General features: G+C 42.7%; 1 protein-coding gene across 4 annotated transcripts in view; it reads right to left on the reverse strand.

Annotated features, from left to right (window-relative positions):
• Window positions 1-10709, reverse strand: part of GALNT18 (polypeptide N-acetylgalactosaminyltransferase 18) — a 339264-nt gene extending 328555 nt beyond the window's left edge. For all 4 annotated transcript variants that reach the window (XM_060766933.2, XM_060766929.2, XM_060766922.2 and 1 more), the window contains exon 1: window positions 9909-10709. In XM_060766933.2, the coding sequence (XP_060622916.2) occupies window positions 9909-10179 (271 nt within the window). In that variant the 5' untranslated portion in view covers window positions 10180-10709. The remainder of the gene's footprint in view (window positions 1-9908) is intronic.
• Between the last annotated feature and the right edge of the window lie 6990 nt (window positions 10710-17699).

Raw genomic sequence — 17699 nt, forward strand, 5'->3', positions numbered from 1 at the left:
GGCACTTAATAGACTTTAAGCTGTCATGTTCTAACAAGACCGGTTTCACATGTCATTACAAAGTACATGCAGAATTTTTAAGCAGTTTTCAACAGAGAGGTTAATGTAAAACACAGAAAAGAATGAGGATGGAGGAACAGCTGAAACTGAAGCTGCTTTTTCATCCATAATTTCATAATAGAAACACCGGTAATTTGAGATGAAACTCGCCCCAGAGTTTCTCCTCTAAAATATGTTAAAGATCAAACAATAGAGCTTTTAAAAATCACACCTTTTCCCCAGTTTTCCAACTTACAAACAGGTAGTTTCCCAAACATGTAGCAGCTTGTATCTCTACCAATGACACTAGAAAGCTCTGAATTACAATTAATGCATTTTTACTTCACAAATATACTAAACAGCTTTATTCTACTGCATTCATGTTTTAAATGTTCATATTAAAGTTTAGATTTTATGATGGAAGGAATGAATCGTGCAAAAATGGGTTTTTTAAATAGAATGTATTTCAGTGGAAGAGATGTAAGCATTTTTTTGTTTCCCCCCTGCTAAAATCAATGAGACTCTTGAGCCTTTGCCCAGATCACACTTAATGTCAGGCTAAAAATGCATGAGAATGGAGAACAGAAAAAATTAAATACAATGGGACAATTTGCACCAATCATAGAACGGTTTTCCAGTTCATACAGCAAAATGCTGATTACTGGTACTTAATATTACAGCAAAAATCTGATTAGTTATTGTTAATATATGCGAGGGGGTATCTATTTAAACTGCAAACAAAGATATTCACTACATGTGTACTTCAGAAACTGACTGAAATATTTATTTAGAGAGAGAAATTGAAAGAAAATCATGACACACAATGTTTTCTAGAATATAAGAGAGCAGAATCTTGCCCCACAGATACAGTATATAACTAAAAATAACAGAAATAACAGAGATAGAAGAAATTAGAGGAGACAGGGATAGGATAGCAAGAGATCATTGCTTCAGTTACAGGAAATGCTGAGGTGCAAGCTCAGAACAAGAGGCCACAGAAATGAGCTGATTATGCCAGAGCTTCATGGAAAATGGTTTTAGAGGGGGGGAAAAGAGAGTTGGCAAAAAAGAGAGTTGGCAGTTCCAAGCATACAGAATGGCATGATAAAAGGAAGAACGACACCACTGCATGAGACTTTGAAAGATCACAGGTAGGGACGGACCATCTGAAATGTAAGAGCAGAGATGATAAGAAAGGGCAAGGCCATGAGAATCTTTGAAGGTAAGGACAAAGAGCTTCTACTATATCCAAAAGCCTATTATAAATGTGCAGCCATTTTAGCAGTGTCAAACTTGACTGCATTGTTGAAAGCTTTCATAACTGGAATTACTGGGTTGTTGTGTGTTTTCCGGGCTGTATGGCCATGTTCCAGAAGCATTCTCTCCTGATGTTTTGCCTGTATCTATGGCAGGCATCCTCAGGCAACCTCTGAGGATGCCTGCCATAGATGAAAGCAAAATGTCAGGAGAGAATGCTTCTGGAACATGGCCATACAGCCCGGACAACACGCAACAACCCAGTAATTCCAGTTATGAAAGCTTTCGACAATACAGTCAAGTTTGACACATCCATTTCTCACTCATGACAAGCTCCTTGTATAACACCTAGAGCTGACCTAGAATGATAGAATCATAAGATAATAGAATTGGAAGAGACCACATGGGCCATCTAGTCCAACCTCCTGCCATGTAGGAAAAGCACAATTGAAGCACTCCTAACAGACATACATGAAAATAAATTACTTGCAACATTTATTTCCATTAATACTGTATACAAAAAAAAAACCACTCATCTGCTTACAATGTCTACAAGACATGGATGTTACTGTATCATTTGGTGTTTTTGTTTAGTTATTATGACTGCCAAAGAATAAAGCAACATTTCCAAGTGCTATTCATTTTCTCATTGCTATTTACATGTAAGCCATTTTTAAAAATATATAATAGTCCCTAAATGCTCTTATTTGTACAGGTTAGAGTTTAACTCACTAATTTAGAGGCATTCAATATTGTACTGTACCCAGCATGCATGTCATTACCTTCACCTATTTCTGGAATCAGAAACTTAAATCAAATTGTGAGTCCCAATTATAGCAAACTCAATCAATACAATGCACAAAAATGTTAATTTAAAGAGTTCTCATTGATTGAATGTTTCTACTCCAATTGGAAGTAATAGCTTGATTTTGCCCAAATATTTCAGGAAGGCCATTAAAGTGAATTCCTAAGGAAAACATTGGGGATGTTGAAAGAAAAAAAAATACATCCCACGATGCATTTCGGTCAAACATTTCAAATGGTCTCTAGAAGATTCAAAATATTTGTGTTTACTTATGTAAGACTTATCTGACCTGGTTGATTCATTTCACATGGGCATCATATTAGTTCTGAATAAACATTTTCTGACATATGTTAAACTGCTTTTCATTTTTGTTTGTATGTTGTAGTAAGTTATCCCTATTATTCCTTGTTATTTCTACTTATGGTACCAATGTTGTTGTTAAAGGCCAGGGACACTTCATTAACTAAGACCCCTTCTACACTGACCTAATATTCCAGGCTCTGATCCCAGGTTATCTGCCTTGAACTGGATTATATGAGTTTCCACTGCCATATAATCTGGGATAAGAAGATAATCTGGGATCACATCCTGGGATAGAAGGAATGTGTAGAAGGAGGCTAAGTAATACCGCTAACCTAACAAGTGAAGATGCAAAACTTTTTTAAAATAAACTGACTTATTTATTTATTTATTTATTTATTTATTTAACTTGTATACCGCTACTCCCAATTTGGCTCAGAGCGGTTTACAGAAGCAGATTAAAACAATACAATTAGCTTTAAAAATAACAATAACAAACTTAACAGACTTAAAGAGCTTGTGTGGTAATCTGGAAACAAATGACAGTTCAAACCACATAAGAGCACCTTATCTGACTCCAGAGGCACTATTTTGCCACTATCATTATAGGATCATCTATTTTGATTCAGAGGTGTGTAAAATAAGATCCATCATGGCTTATTGACTGCCATTATGTAGAACATTATGAGCCCCTAGAGAGCAGTATCTTTTACAGCACTGCTACCAGATAGCTCAAACTCACACTTTAAAAACCCACCATTGGGGGTTAGCCTTGGGGGGGGGTCTTTGCTCTCTCCTGTACATTTCTGGTGCTTGGGAGGGGTACCCCTACTTTGCCCTTCCATTGTGACTGGTCGGGAGCAGCCAATCATCACGATGGATCATGTGCTTCACCAGTGTTTGGGTGATACCTGGCCCTTTGCCACTGCCATATCATATTGCTCCCCCCAGATTATTTAGTTGCCCAGAATTTCTCCTTAATTATGTCAATAAATGGCCCTTTATTTCTCCATAATTCTTGTATCTAGTGTTGTTATTTCATGGTAAGAATTCAAATAACCGGAGGTACTTTGCTGGCATCCCACTGACAGAAGACAAGTTCACTTTGTTTCCCATGAATGCATTTTGTATCAATTGGAATAAGAATCCTTATTTCTAAATACATGCATTGCAAACATGCATACAAGAATATTATATATCTATTTTCTAAGGCCATATTTTGTATATATAAACTGACATCTATCAGGATTATCAAGTATTCTATACTGGTTCTCAGCCTTGGTTTTCCACCTCCCCCAGGCTAAATATCACAGCATGATCACATTAAAACTGTAACTTTTATAGAATTATAAAACTGTAACTTTTATAGAATTATCCTACCTAACTTTGCAAAAACCTTAAATCACTATCAACTAGTAACTATCCATTGGTATTGCCTGTTTGTTGCCAATAAAATGACTGTTTCTCTATTACATTTGTTGCCACCTACCATCACAAATTGTATCTTATCCTGAAAACAAACTTCTGTTTCCTCTTATCTGTACCCACACACCTCTGATTTTGGAATTCAACATGGCAGGTGCCCTTTCTTTTCCCAAAGAATTAAGAGGTCTAGATAATGGTGGGAGCCAGGTCAGCTTTCTAGTTCCTTCCGGGTACTACTGCCATTGAATTTCTCTCTCAGGTCAAGATATGGCAGTCTGGCACACTCTTTTCAATTACCTTGAGAACATTCCCAAGTTTGGCATCTATTCAGCTTTAGTGTGTAGCTATTCAAAGTCAAGCAGATGCAATTTCATACCAAACTAACATTGTGTTCCTGTTTGATATTCTTGAGAGCGCCTGCCAGATACATTTTCCTTCATTTATTCACTTTTTAGTTTGGCAAAACATACCGGGGATTTAAACAGCCAGCTTTTATGCTTTACTCCACTTTGGATGCCTCCACAAAGTCTACTAAAAAGCTTTGATTATCTCACCCTGCAAGTCCCTTAGCTCTTTACTGTGTTCTGCCTTTTTGTGGTCTACAAAGGAGAAAATATATCTAAGTCAACAGGATCTTAACTTTTGACACAGAGAATAAAAGGAATCCTTAATACTACCTAGTGGTTAAGAGAGTGCTCAAAGTGCTTCCCAATCAGTTCAGTAATCTTCCCAATAACCTCAAAAGTGGGCAGAAAAAAATTGCAGTACAAACCGGTTACAAATTTGCTTGCTGCTACAGAAGTGTTACTGTCTCAAGGCTTCAGCCTCTCAATCTCCATGCTTCACAGACCTGATAATACTGTTCTTACTTGGATGGTGACCCAGTCTTCCAACTCTCTACAGAGTTCCCCAGGATGAGGAGACCAAAGCCAACAGATAGTTATCTGCCCCTAAGGGCATGTTTCCAAATAGAGTGGATTTAGCGCCTCTACTACTATGAGGAGTCCACATGGCATACAACTGGTTTTGCAGCAGAAGTGTTGCTTCTAGCTGTTAATCTGGCATAAGGAAAAGCAGAATTTAGTCCAGAGGCTCCAGAGTGGTCCCAAGGTTTTTAAGGTGTGGACAGCTAGATCGTGCTGGCTCAAGCCTGATCCAGAGTCCACACATCCAATAGACTCACCACTGTGTTGCCAGCTAAGCGTTCGATTAGTGGACAGCGGCAATTGGAAATAAACTTAGGATATCTGCAACACTGGATTTACCCTGATTTGGATTTGGTTTTAATTGCCATGTTTAATTTATTGTTTAATGAATTGTATAATGTGTTTTTAATAATTTTAATGTTTTGAATGTAATTTTTGATTGCTTATATGCTGTTAGCATCATATGATGCTTGTGTGAGGCTGCCCTGAGTCCCCCTTAGGGGGGAGAAAGGCGGGGTAGAAATGCATGAAATAAATAATAAATAAATAACCTTACTGGTAACATCCGTTTTGCTGGTCACATGCCTAGGTGCCCTCACCAGCAAGATTGCTTTTGGCTAATGAAACAGTGGTAGCTGAAATGTGCTATTGGCAAAGTTGAGCTTCTGGACACCAAAAGGCTCTGGGGACATTCCCAGAGCACAGTAATTTCACTGCAGATGAAGCCCTGGCCTTCTTTTAGACAAGCTCACAATGATTTTTGGACACTGTAGCTCCCAATACACTCTCTTACCCACATCCCTATGTTAATTAAGAGGAATGAGTTAAATTTAACTACTGACCTCTGACACTTTCCCTTAAAAGATACTAAGCCAAAGGAACTACCGGTTACCAAATCACCTCAACCACCTAAAATGATGAAAATTGTCTTGAAATTCTAAATCTTTTGCTGATGAATAGATAAGCCTGAACTACAGTTCTGAAAATGAATGTCAGAATCTGACACAGCTTAATCATACCAAGTTTCTGAATTGTAAATCACTTCTCTATCTGTTCAACAATGAAAACAGCTTTAGAGTCACAGGCCCAGGATAGCAATCTATAGCTTCTCTTTGCATTCTTGTCTAGAACTAAGTCCCAATAAGGTATACTGGGCTGTTTCACATGTTGTTTATGTTCAGCATAACCTAATAAGGATAAGTTGCATACTGTAAGAAGAACAGCAGCCTATAAGAGCACTGACAGAGTTCCTTTTGAATCCTGCCCAGATTTTTACAACCTTTGAGTTCAACAATTTCTAGGTGAAAAACCATACCAACAAAATATTGCAAGTCATGAGCTTGACTGTAGTTCTGCAAGTGTTTAGAAGGGAGTGTCAGATCAAGTACTGGAAAGAAACCAAGAAGGATGAGATCTCCAAGCCCACTGAAATTCCTGGCAGCTTAGAAACTTTGTGACTTTTAACTCTTTTCAGTCAAGTGTATGTCCCCTTGAACTTAGTGGGTTTACTTCTGAGTTATGCCCAGAACTGCTGAGCTCTAAAAAAAGTGAGCCCCAGTATGCAAATATAATGAGCTTATATTCCTCCTTTCAAAATATTAAATCCAGGATTCAAGAGAGACCTAGATAATACTGAGAAACTTAAGAATTGGTGGATACTGACATCACTCTGTCTCCTGAAAAGAAACAATTTTGCTTGTTATTCTGCCCAGATTCATCCTACGAAAAAAGGCAGAGAGAAGCAAAATACACATTGTATAATTTCTTTTATATGCAGTGCATAGCATCATGCAAATCTGGAGGGACATGTCATGACACCATTGTATCCACAGAAGTCAAGTTCACACACATACAACTGTGTGCATTTAGCAGCTTTCCACTGAAGTGCATGCTAATGGCTCCAGCATTCTTTCATGCCCTGTTGACAAAACAGGTTCAGCAGAAAGAAAATCTTTTTAGCAGCTGTAGCAAAACAGTCACATTGTTTTATTAGGATTTTTCCCCCCTGAAGAGCTGTTTAACACATGATATCTGCCAAAATGACTAAGTAATTGACAGAGTTACCAGGCATTCACTGGTAACGTCTATAGCAGTATTTTGAACTAGCAAATTACAACTTCAGAGCTCATAAAGGCAAGTCCTGTTCATGGATCCTGTTTTCAAAACCCTGCATACAAACATACAGCACCTGCAGTGGTCTTTTCTCACTGACCTAATAATCAAAAGTTCTAGGAATCAAAAAGGACAGGACATCTGCAAAAGATGCCCAAAAGGGAGGAAAAAAGGAAGGGGGGGAAAGTATGTAGCCACTAAACCAGCAGGAAGAGTACCCCCCAGCCAGACAATACAAAAATGTAAACAAACAATATAGCATTCATTCAGAACATGAGAAGTCTTGTAAAATTTTGGTCCAGGGTGAGACAGGACACGTCAAATGACCTGAGTTGCTGTGAGTTTTCCAGGCTGTATGGCCTTGTTCCAGAAGCATTCTCTCCTGACATTTCACCCATGTCTATAGCAGGCATCCTCAGAGGCTGTGAGATGTCTGTCATAGATGTGGGTGAAACGTCAGGAGAGAATGCTTCTAGAACATGGCCATACAGCCTGGAAGACTTACAGCAATCTGGTGATTCCAGCCATGAAAGCCTTCCACAACACATTAAATGGCCTAGTTTTGGCTCCCTTCCCTTCAAACACAAGCTCCCTTTCCCAGCCAGGCACAACCGGCCAGAGAAGAACTCAAAATACCATCACAGAGACTGACAACCAATGGAGGATTTTCTTCCCAAATGATCCCATTCCCAACCAGAATACCTACAGGGTTGCTGTAAGTTTTTTTAGGTTGTATGGCCATGTTCCAGAAGCATTCTCTCCTGACGTTTTGCCTGCATCTATGGCAGGCATCCTCAGAGGTTGTGAGGTCTGTTGGAAGCTAGGAAAATTGGGTTTATATATCAGTAACAGGGCACACCTAAAAACTGCCAGGCCGTCAAATGCTAATCAAGGTGGCCAGTGAAACATTCACACCTAGCTCCAACAGACAAGAGTTCTTTCACCCACCCTGGAGTTTCCATAAATATATAAACCCAATTTTCCAACAGATCTCACAACTTCTGAGGATGCCTGCCATAGAGGCAGGTGAAACCTCAGGGGAGAATGCTTATTGGACATGGCCATACAGCCCGAAAAACTTTCAGCAACCCAGTAATTCCTGCCATGAAAGCCTTCGACAATACACAGAATACCTGCATATCTTTTTAAAAATAAAATTAGAGGAGTAGGAGGAGATGCAAAGGCAGTTAAATCAGCTTGATGGAGATGGCAGTTTGCAAAACTAGGCCAGGGTTGGTTCGGAGAGGAAAGAGGGAAAGAAAGCGAGAAGGAAGGCAGGAAAGAGAAGGAAGAAAGGAAGCACAGCACTCTCCTACTCCGTCCCCTGGGTGATGAGGGGGAAAGAACAGGAAGGGATCTTCAGGCAAGTCCACACTCTCCCTTAAGTCTCCGCATCGCTCCCACCCAGGAGAAGAGCGCTGACTACTAGCTGCGGTAGCAGGTCCCTTCCATGGAGCCGGGGAGAGGAGAAAGCGCCCACCCACTCGGCCCAGAGATGCCTTCCCATGCGCTGCTCAGTGGAAAAGGGAAAGGGGAGGCTCGGATTCTCCTCCTCCTGGCGAGGCACGGCTCGTCCTCTTCCCTGCCCCCCAGCCCTCCCTCCGGCGAGACCCCGGAGCTGCGCCGCTTGAGGAGGGCCAGGACATCCTAGCCTGGTCCCTCTTTGGCCGCGGACTCTCTAGGACAACGGAAGAAGGGGAGAGAAGGGAGGCGCACGCCGAGACGCCAGAGCCGGCCTCTAGGGGCCCCCTACCGCTTGCTGCTCACCCAGAGCTTATTTGAGTCGGAAGAAGCAACGCAGAGCCTAGGGATGCCAGCGAGACAAGGGAAAGCAAGGCAGCCCTCCTCCTCCTCCCTCCGGCCTCTCCCCACCCAAGCGAGCCCCCAAGGGGGGGGGGAGGGAGAACTTTCTCCTGGCTCTTGAGAGTCCGAAGAGGCAAATCCCCCCTTGGTTCGAATCATAGAATTGAATCATTGAGTTGGGAGAAGCACAGCAAGGGCCATCCTGTCCCACCCCATTATTCGGCCATGCAAGGACACACATAGAATCATAGAGTTGGAAGAGACCTCATGGGCCATCCAGTCCAACCCCCTGCCAAGAAGCAGAAAAACTGCATTCAAAGCACCCCCGACAGATGGCCATCCAGCCTCTGTTTAAAAGCTTCCCAAAAAAAAGAGCCTCCACCACACTCCGGGCAGAGTTCCACTGCTGAACGGCCAAAGCACAGAAAGTGCAAGGCCATTCAATGCTAATCAAGGTGGGCAACTGCAACATTCACACTCTAAAATTAGGACAGTAAATAAAGAGGGAAACTCTGAAAACGGGAATTCTAGGGAAAAAAATCAATCAAAGGATTCTCCCAACAAAGGATTCTCCCAGGCAGGAAGCAGCCAGGCTTTGAAGCTGCAAGGCCATTCAATGCTAATCAAGGTGGCCAACTGCAACATTCACACTCTACGATTGGGACAGTAAATAAAGAGGGAAGCTCTGAAAACAGGGCAATTCCAAGAAAAAATCAATCAGGGCCAGCTAACACCCCCAACAAAAGATTCCCCCAGGCAGGAAGCAGCCAGGATTTGAAGCTGCAAGGCTATTATTTCGTGCTAATCAAGGTCGTCAATTGCAACGTTCACAGGTGCCTCAAACAGACAAGAGCTCTTTCTCGCACCTTGGATATCCCACAGATATATAAACCTCGCTTGCCTAGTTTCCAACAGACCTCACAACCACTGAGGATGCCTGCCAAATATACAGGCGAAACGTCAGGAGAGACCATGGCCATACAAGCCCGGAAAACTCACAGTAACCCAACCAAAGCACTCCCAACAGATGGCCAGCCAGCCTCCGCTCACAAACTTCCCCCGTCCTACCCCTTATCTAGGTGGATAGGACTCCCATCAACACCAATGCGATTCTGATTTTTCAAAGGGCGGCTTAAGATCTCTTCTCCCACCCGCCCGGGGTGTTCCTTTCCTCGAGCGCGCGAGAGCGGCAGGAGCGCGAGGCGTGCGTGTGGGCGTGTGGGCGGGCGGGCGCGCGATACCTTGGATATGCTGCTTGATGACACTCTCCAGGTGGTCCAGCCGCTCGATAATCCTCAGCGTGTCCCCTTTGCTGTCCTCCTCCAACTTTCTCTCCGCCGCTGCCGCCGCCGCTGCCGCCACCGCCTGGGCGCCGGGCTCCTGCACCTTCACGTAGACGGAGGCGATGTAGTTGGTGACCCAGCCCACGTAGAGCAGGCAGATGATGTTAGTCATGCCGCTCAGGATCACGCAGGTGGAGACCAAAGTTTTGGTTTTCCTGGTGCAAACCATGCTGCGCTCCCTCCATAGAGCTCCGGCGGGGCCAAAAGAGGAGCGGGAGGGAAGAGAGAGAGGGGCACACTCCGTCCGAGAGGGAGAAGCAGAGAGAGAGGCTCTTGTCACGAACGAGGGGGAAACGCGCGCGGCTCCCTCAAGTCAAGGAGTTGCCGTACAACACGTGCCCTGCTCCACGCGCGAGGCGCATCTCTCGCCCCCTCAGAAGCCCCAACGGAGGGAGAAAGCGGGCCCACGGTACTCCGGGTTTAAATGCCGCAAATCAAAAGCGAGCGGAGGGAAAGGAAACTTTTTCTCCCTCAAGTACAGCACGCTCCCTCCACGGCGGGAATCTCGCCCCAAAGCTGCAGCCTGGCTGCACGAGAGAAGGAAGAGAAGGGAGCGGGGCGGGGAGGCGAGGCGGCGCCAGGTGCCTCCAAGTGGAGCCAAAAGTTTCTCCTCCTCCCTTTTCCTCCTCCTTCTCCTCCTCGGCGCGGCTCCTCCTCAGCTCTCCGCAGCCGCCCAGCTCCGCCGCCAGCCGCACAAGGGAAGGGAAAAGAGAGAGAAACACACGCGGGCGAGTCGGGTGTGCGCGGAAGGAGATTGACAAGCCTCTCCTCCAATCCGAGGGAGGCGCCGACCCGGAGTGTGTGGGTGAGCCTCGCCAATCATTCCACCAAGGGGGGACCCGCCAACCGGGGAGGAGGAGGAGGGCAGGCGAGGGGAGGGGGAGAGAGCGAGGGAGGGAGATCCGCGCGCCAATTGGAGGCCCACCTGCTCCGCGCGCCGCGCTAGGGGGCTCGCGCGCTCCCGTGAGCACACGCGCACGAGCCTCCGCGCCTATTTTGGGGGAGGTACGCGAGTGAGAGTCGTAGAGGTTTACTGTTATTATGATTGCTGTTACTATTTTCAGCCTCCTGGCTTCTGTCATTTCCTCTCCTTTCTCTGCCATCAGGTCACTAGAAGTCAATAAGGCGACCAGGGCCCTGGTGCCCCTTGCTGTCACGTGCAAGAGAGGGAGAGAGAGCGAGAGCGTGTGTGAGGAGCTCCACGGACGGCAACGTGAAGGAGAACAAGGATGTTTGGCCCTCATAGAATTATAGAGTTGGAAGAGACCTCATGGGCCATCCAGTCTAACCCCCTGCCGAGAAGCAGGAAAATTGCATTCAAAGCAACCCCGGGGAATGGCCATCCAGCTTCTGTTTAAAAGCCTCCAAAGAAGGAGCCTCCACCACAATCTGGGGCAGAGAGTTCCACTTCTGAATGGCTCTCACAGTCAAGAAGTTCTTCCTAATGTTCAGATGGAATCTCCTTTCCTGTAGTTTGAAGCCATTGTTCCCCGTCTTAGTCTCCAGGGCAGCAGAAAACAAGCTTGCTCCCTCCTTCCTATGATGTTCTCGTCCTCTCACGTATTTATACATGGCTATCATGTCTCCTCTCAGCCTTCTTGTCTTCAAGCTAAACATTCCCAGCTCTTTAAGCCATTCCTCATAGGGCTTGTTCTCCAGACCCTTGATCATTTTAGTCACCTTCCTCTGGACACATTCCAGCTTGTCAATATCTCTCTTCAATTGTGGTGCCCAGAATTGGACACAATATTTCAGATGTGGTCTGACCAAGGCAGACCATGTTCCCATGCTTCTTGGCTTGGTTCTATCTTCTCGTTGTTTCAAATATTACTGGATTGTAGGACCACATCTTCACATCAAGAGATGTCCAGTATATGCCAGCCCTAAGGTGTATTTATCATGGGGTTTTCTTGGCAAAATTGCTTTAAAGGTGGTTTGCCCTCTGCCTTGCTTTGAGAGGAAGGGTGCTTCTACACTGCTGAATTGGACACTACTTGGAGTGTAGATGCACTCGGACACTACTTTCAGTGCCATGGCTCATTTGTTGCTTATTCTTTCAGTCGCTTCCGACTCTTCGTGACCTCATGGACCAGCCCACGCCAGAGCTCCCTGTCAGCCGTCACCATATCCTGCTATTCTTTCACTCAAGGTACCTCATAGTGTAAGTTAAAACAAAATACAGTTTAAAGAAATAATACAATATGTGGTGCTTCATGAAAAAAACTAAATACCTAATGTGAGGGAGGAAGCCTACAAATACATAAGAAATTAAATAGATAATCTCCTTCTCAATTTTCATTTGTCCCTCCTTGAGGCTTTCTCACTACTTTCAAGCCCTATAATGGATTGCATTCATGCCCAGGCGTCTTCTAATAAAAAGGAAACCCACCACCAAGACTCTACCCTTGGAAGGCAATTATACTCTGCCAAAAGTAATAACCTATGATGATGGTGGTGGTGGTGCATCGACACTATAGAATGAATGCAGTTCAGTACCAATTTCTCTGCTATGGCTCTGTGCTATGGAATCTTGGAATTTGTATTTTTGTGAGGCACCAGCACTCTTGGGTAACAAAGACCTCATAAACCTACAACTCCAGTATTTAGCCCTGGAGGTCTTCAAACACAGGTTCCTTGCTCCAAGATTGCTTCTTTTGTTTTCAGGGCACTCTGCCCTACCTCAAGTTTCTCATGTGCTTCTTACAAATCCACCTGTTGATGGAGTTTCTTTTAACTTAGTTAAGAGTCCACCAACACAGAAGCAAGAACTTGCTTGCTTTTTTGGAACACTAGCCCCTCCACTCTTTCACAATCTTGGTACCAGCCCCAAAGATAGAGGTTCACTTAGGCAGGAATAAAGTCACAAACACGTGGAAACATATATTTTGTGTATTTTTATTTCATTGAAGCCACATTTTCATTGCAACCACACCACCCCGGAACTGATTCTCTAATAGTCTTTATTTCAGATCCTAAGGCAGACTGAACCTGCTTTTGGAGATTAACATTAAGGCTAGAATTTGCCTTAAATTCCATTTGTCCATAATCCCTTTCTTTGATGCCAGGATTCCAAATCATAAAGCAGCTTGGCTGAAATAGCACAAGAACAAGAAATCTAGGAAGAAGGCCAGCAGTAACATTGATCATCTGAATATTCACCTTCCACAGTCATTTCCCAGACCGAGCTTTTCAGATACTGTGCAAGCGATTCATCGATCTTCTTATCTTCTCAATTGCTTGGGCTGCCCAAGGGCAAAACACATGGTTGGGGGCCATCCTGAAATTTAGCAACATACATAATAGCTATTTCCCAGTCTGCTGAAATGCCAACATTTTATATTGTGGTGTTTCTTTTTTCATTTCTCATGCCTCTGGAAATCCATACCATTCAGTTACAAGAACTGCCCCCTTGCCCCCCTTCCATGTTGGGAGTGGGTTCCCTCATCATGGTGGGGTGGGATGAACACATTAACCATCTCAATAAAAGATAATGCAGAAGTGGCAGACTCACATCATACTATTATCCCAATTACAAATGGATCTCAACATCCCTTTTACACTCAACAATCACCTCAAACCTCTGGACTCCCATGTATCATAGATCTTTGTGAAACAGCCTCTGTGGCTGGCAATAGCAAGAATGATTCATATACAGCCTTATGATGGCAGATATCTAAGTCCACACAAGCAAGAAACAGCAGCTGGGAGAGTGGCCACACCCGAAGATTTCTTTGGAAGCAACATTGTGATGGGGATGATCACTTGAAGCAGAAAACAGTAATGGATATGTGGATATTGTGGGCAAATAGAAAAAATTGCCCTGCTGCTAATAAACATGCACCTTGTGGGCTGTCATATGATGCATTAATGTAAACAATGTCCCAGCTTTTAGTGAGTGCAGTGGACATAGTCCACTGAAGTAAATTCACACAATCACCAAGTGTATGCACAAAGTAATGGCCATGTTTACTTGATGATTTATTTCCCCACTATTGTTGTGGCTTGGTACACGGTGCCAATACTACTACTAGTAATAATGATAATAAACAATTAAGCAAGTAACATATTAAAATACAATTGAATATTTTCAGAATGTAAAATCATTTTAAAGCATGAAAAACATATAATAAAATCGCACGCCTCTCATAACACAGCAGAAATGAGAGAATATTATGTTTTCTTGCTAAGATAAGGTTCTACTGTAGATTGAGCCTTCATGAAGCCAAGTCAATATAAATCCCATTGACCTCTCCTAGGAATAACCCATTCTTTTGGGCTGGAAATAATTTCAATAAGGTTCATTAAGGCTTGCTATTATCCACCATTTCATGTATCTACACATAGTCAATAAATGTATTCCTTTGGATATTTGTGTCATACTATATCTTGTTCTTTCTTTGTATGAGTGTTTTATTGCCATGGCTTCTGTCTTATCAGCTTGATCTGTGGTTATTGTTAATACTCATTATTGAAAAAAGTATGAAGAAAGTACAGTCACCTTGATCGCTCTCACTGCCACGATATCCAACATAATTTGTTCTCTCACATGTTCCTTGTATTCTTTGTTTCCTATATCACATACATGGAACTAATGCTATGGTAATATTCTTTTGAATTTTGGATAAATGTATACAGAGCTGGGCAGGCCACCAGTGTTGGAGCAACAAGATAATTGTGTATTACATACTTGAATCTTGCATTTTTTTTTCAAAAAGTGGGGCATGCAAGGCCGCTCAAAGCTAATAATAATAAAAGATGAAGAAAAATACAATTAAAGCATTAAAACAAATTAAAACACAATTTAAACTCATCAATTAAAAAAACAGCACCCAGCCAGTTAAAAACAGCTTGGCAGCAACCAAGGTTCAATTCAAGAAACAGCAGAATAGAAATGGTTTTGCCAGCCTGTCATACTTTGGCAAGGAGAAGTTACTTGTCATCTTAGCTTGGCTCTTGCATGAAAACCCAGAATGCCTTTCTAATGTGCACATTTTATTGGGTAAGAACATTAAAATGTTTTCACCTTAATTGGATATCTAAAAGAGAGATGGAGTAGCCAGTAGTTGTATATTTCCACATGGCAGGAGGTTGGACTAGTTAGCTTTTGGGATCCTTTCCATTTCTGATTTATTCATTCTCCATATCATTTCTGTCAATATCCCTTCTTAGCATTGTCATATTGCTTACTCTTTAAAAACACAGCACTCTACCCAGATATGTGTAGACCTTTCATTGCCAACATATCCCATTGTGATCATGACACAAACTTGCAATTGTCCAAACTGTTGTTGTTTCACAAATCTGACTGTACCATGGCAGATGAAACCCCAAAGAATTAAGGGGAAGGAGGATTTATCAGTCTGAAGGAAAACTGCTCTAAACATTGTTTTCACAACAGATAACACTGCTACAAGTAAATATTAGGCCTGGGTAACAACGGAAAAAATTGTTTCTAAAATCGATTTGTATTTGGGGGTTTTTTTTGTTTTGATATTTAAAATAATTACAAAATTTTCCTTTTAAAAAGTTCGATATTTACGAAATTTCGTAAATGGTAAAAATTAACGAATCGATTTCCGAAACAATAACGAATCGATTCGTTAATGGCGGACGCGACCGCGAAATAACGCTAAAAAACCTCCAAAACCTTCTGAAGCTTCCCTCTCCCTCTGTTGTTGACTGTTGGTGTGATATTATAATTTTTTTTCACTAATTAAACCATAAAACTGGCCCAGACATGCAGAAATAATAACGAAACGACCTCAAAACAATAACGAAACTAATACAATATTGAAATACGAAGCATTTACAAAACATTTTTGAAAATTTGTTTTTTTTAATAATTGCTCCAGAATGGTTCGTTATCATTTTGTAATTGAAAAAATTAACGAATTATTAAAGAATTACGAATTAACGAAACGAAACCGCCCAGCCCTAGTAAATATATGTTGCCTTTTATAGTTTCTTTGTATTGTTTGCTTGGATTGTTTTCATATTGTATTTCATTCTTTCTTCCTGTTTATTTTAAATTGTTTGGAAACATATACTGATTGCTTACCTTGTAAATTCAGTATTTGTTCAGGAAATCATTTGAACATGCATTTCAAACATGGGCCCTTTAGCTATGTGGTTTACTGTAATACACATTCTAGGAGGAAGAGAAACTTTATTTTTCTACCCCGCCTCCATCTCCCTGAGGGGACTCGGGGCGGCTTACATGGGGCCAAGCCCAAAGTAACATACAGTTAAAGCAGAACAACAAAATATTTAAATAGCATAAAAACAGCATAAACAACAATAAGCAAAGATCATAAGCAACTACAGACTCATTTTTGGAGTGGGGAGGGGGCCAATATACATTAAAACATACAAGAAACTGAAATATAACAACTACCTTATGGACATGTCAAAATATGTGAGCATCCCTTTGTGCTTTAAAGAGACAATTGTAGTCTAAATCCAACTCTACTATCAACAAGATTAACATCCACTCAACCAATGGGATTTACATAAACGCTGACTTCAGCAATCAGTTCACCAGGTCTGCTTTACCCGGTACTAACAGTTGTATTTGGCTTCTTCTTCTTCTTCCTCTTCCTTTTCCTCTTCTATCACTAAACCACAGCATTGTTGTTGTTCATTCGTTCAGTCGTCTCCGACTCTTCGTGACCTCATGGACCAGTCCACGCCAGAGCTCCCTGTCGGCCGTCACCACCCCCAGCTCCTTCAAGGTCAGTCCAGTTGCTTCAAGGATGCCATCCATCCATCTTGCCCTTGGTCAGCTCCTCTTCCTTTTGCCTTCCACATTCCCCAGCATAATTGTCTTCTCTAGGCTTTCCTGTCTCCTCGTGATGTGGCCAAAGTACTTCAACTTTGTCTCTAATATCCTTCCCTCCAATGAGCAGTCAGGCTTTATTTCCTGGAGGATGGACTGGTTGGATCTTCTCGCAGTCCAAGGCACTCTCAGCACTTTCCTCCAAAACCACAGCTCAAAAGCATCTATCTTCCTTCGCTCAGCCTTCCCTAAGGTCCAGCTCTCACATCCGTAGGTTACTACAGGGAATACCATGGCTTTGACTAGGCGGATCTTTGTTGCCAGTATGATGTCTCTACTCTTTACTATTTTATCGAGACTGGACATTTCTCTCCTCCCAAGAAGTAAGCGTCTTCTGATTTCCTGGCCACAGTCTGCCTCTGCAGTAATCTTTGCACCTAGAAATAGAAAGTCTGTCACGGCCTCCACATTTTCTCCCTCTATTTTCCAGTTGTCAATCATTCTTGTTGCCATAACCTTGGTTTTTTTGACGTTTAGCTCCAACCCAGCTTTTGCGCTTTCTTCTTTCACCTTGATTAGAAGGCTCCTTAGCTCCTCCTCGCTTTCGGCCATCAGAGTGGTGTCATCTGCATATCTGAGATTGTTAATGTTTCTTCCAGCAATTTTCACCCCAGCTTTGCATTCATCCAGCCCCGCACATCGCATGATGTGTTCTGCATACAAGTTAAAAAGGTTGGATGAGAGCATGCAGCCTTGCCGTACGCCTTTCCCAATCTTGAACCAGTCTGTTGTTCCTTGGTCAGTTCTGACTGTTGCTACTTGGTCCTTGTACAGATTCCTCAGGAGAGAGACAAGGTGGCTTGGTATGCCCATCCCACCAAGAACTTGCCACAATTTGTTATGATCCACACAGT

The sequence above is a fragment of the Anolis sagrei genome, chromosome 1 (genome assembly GCF_037176765.1).
Source record: "Anolis sagrei isolate rAnoSag1 chromosome 1, rAnoSag1.mat, whole genome shotgun sequence".
Taxonomy (NCBI): Eukaryota; Metazoa; Chordata; class Lepidosauria; order Squamata; family Dactyloidae; genus Anolis; species Anolis sagrei.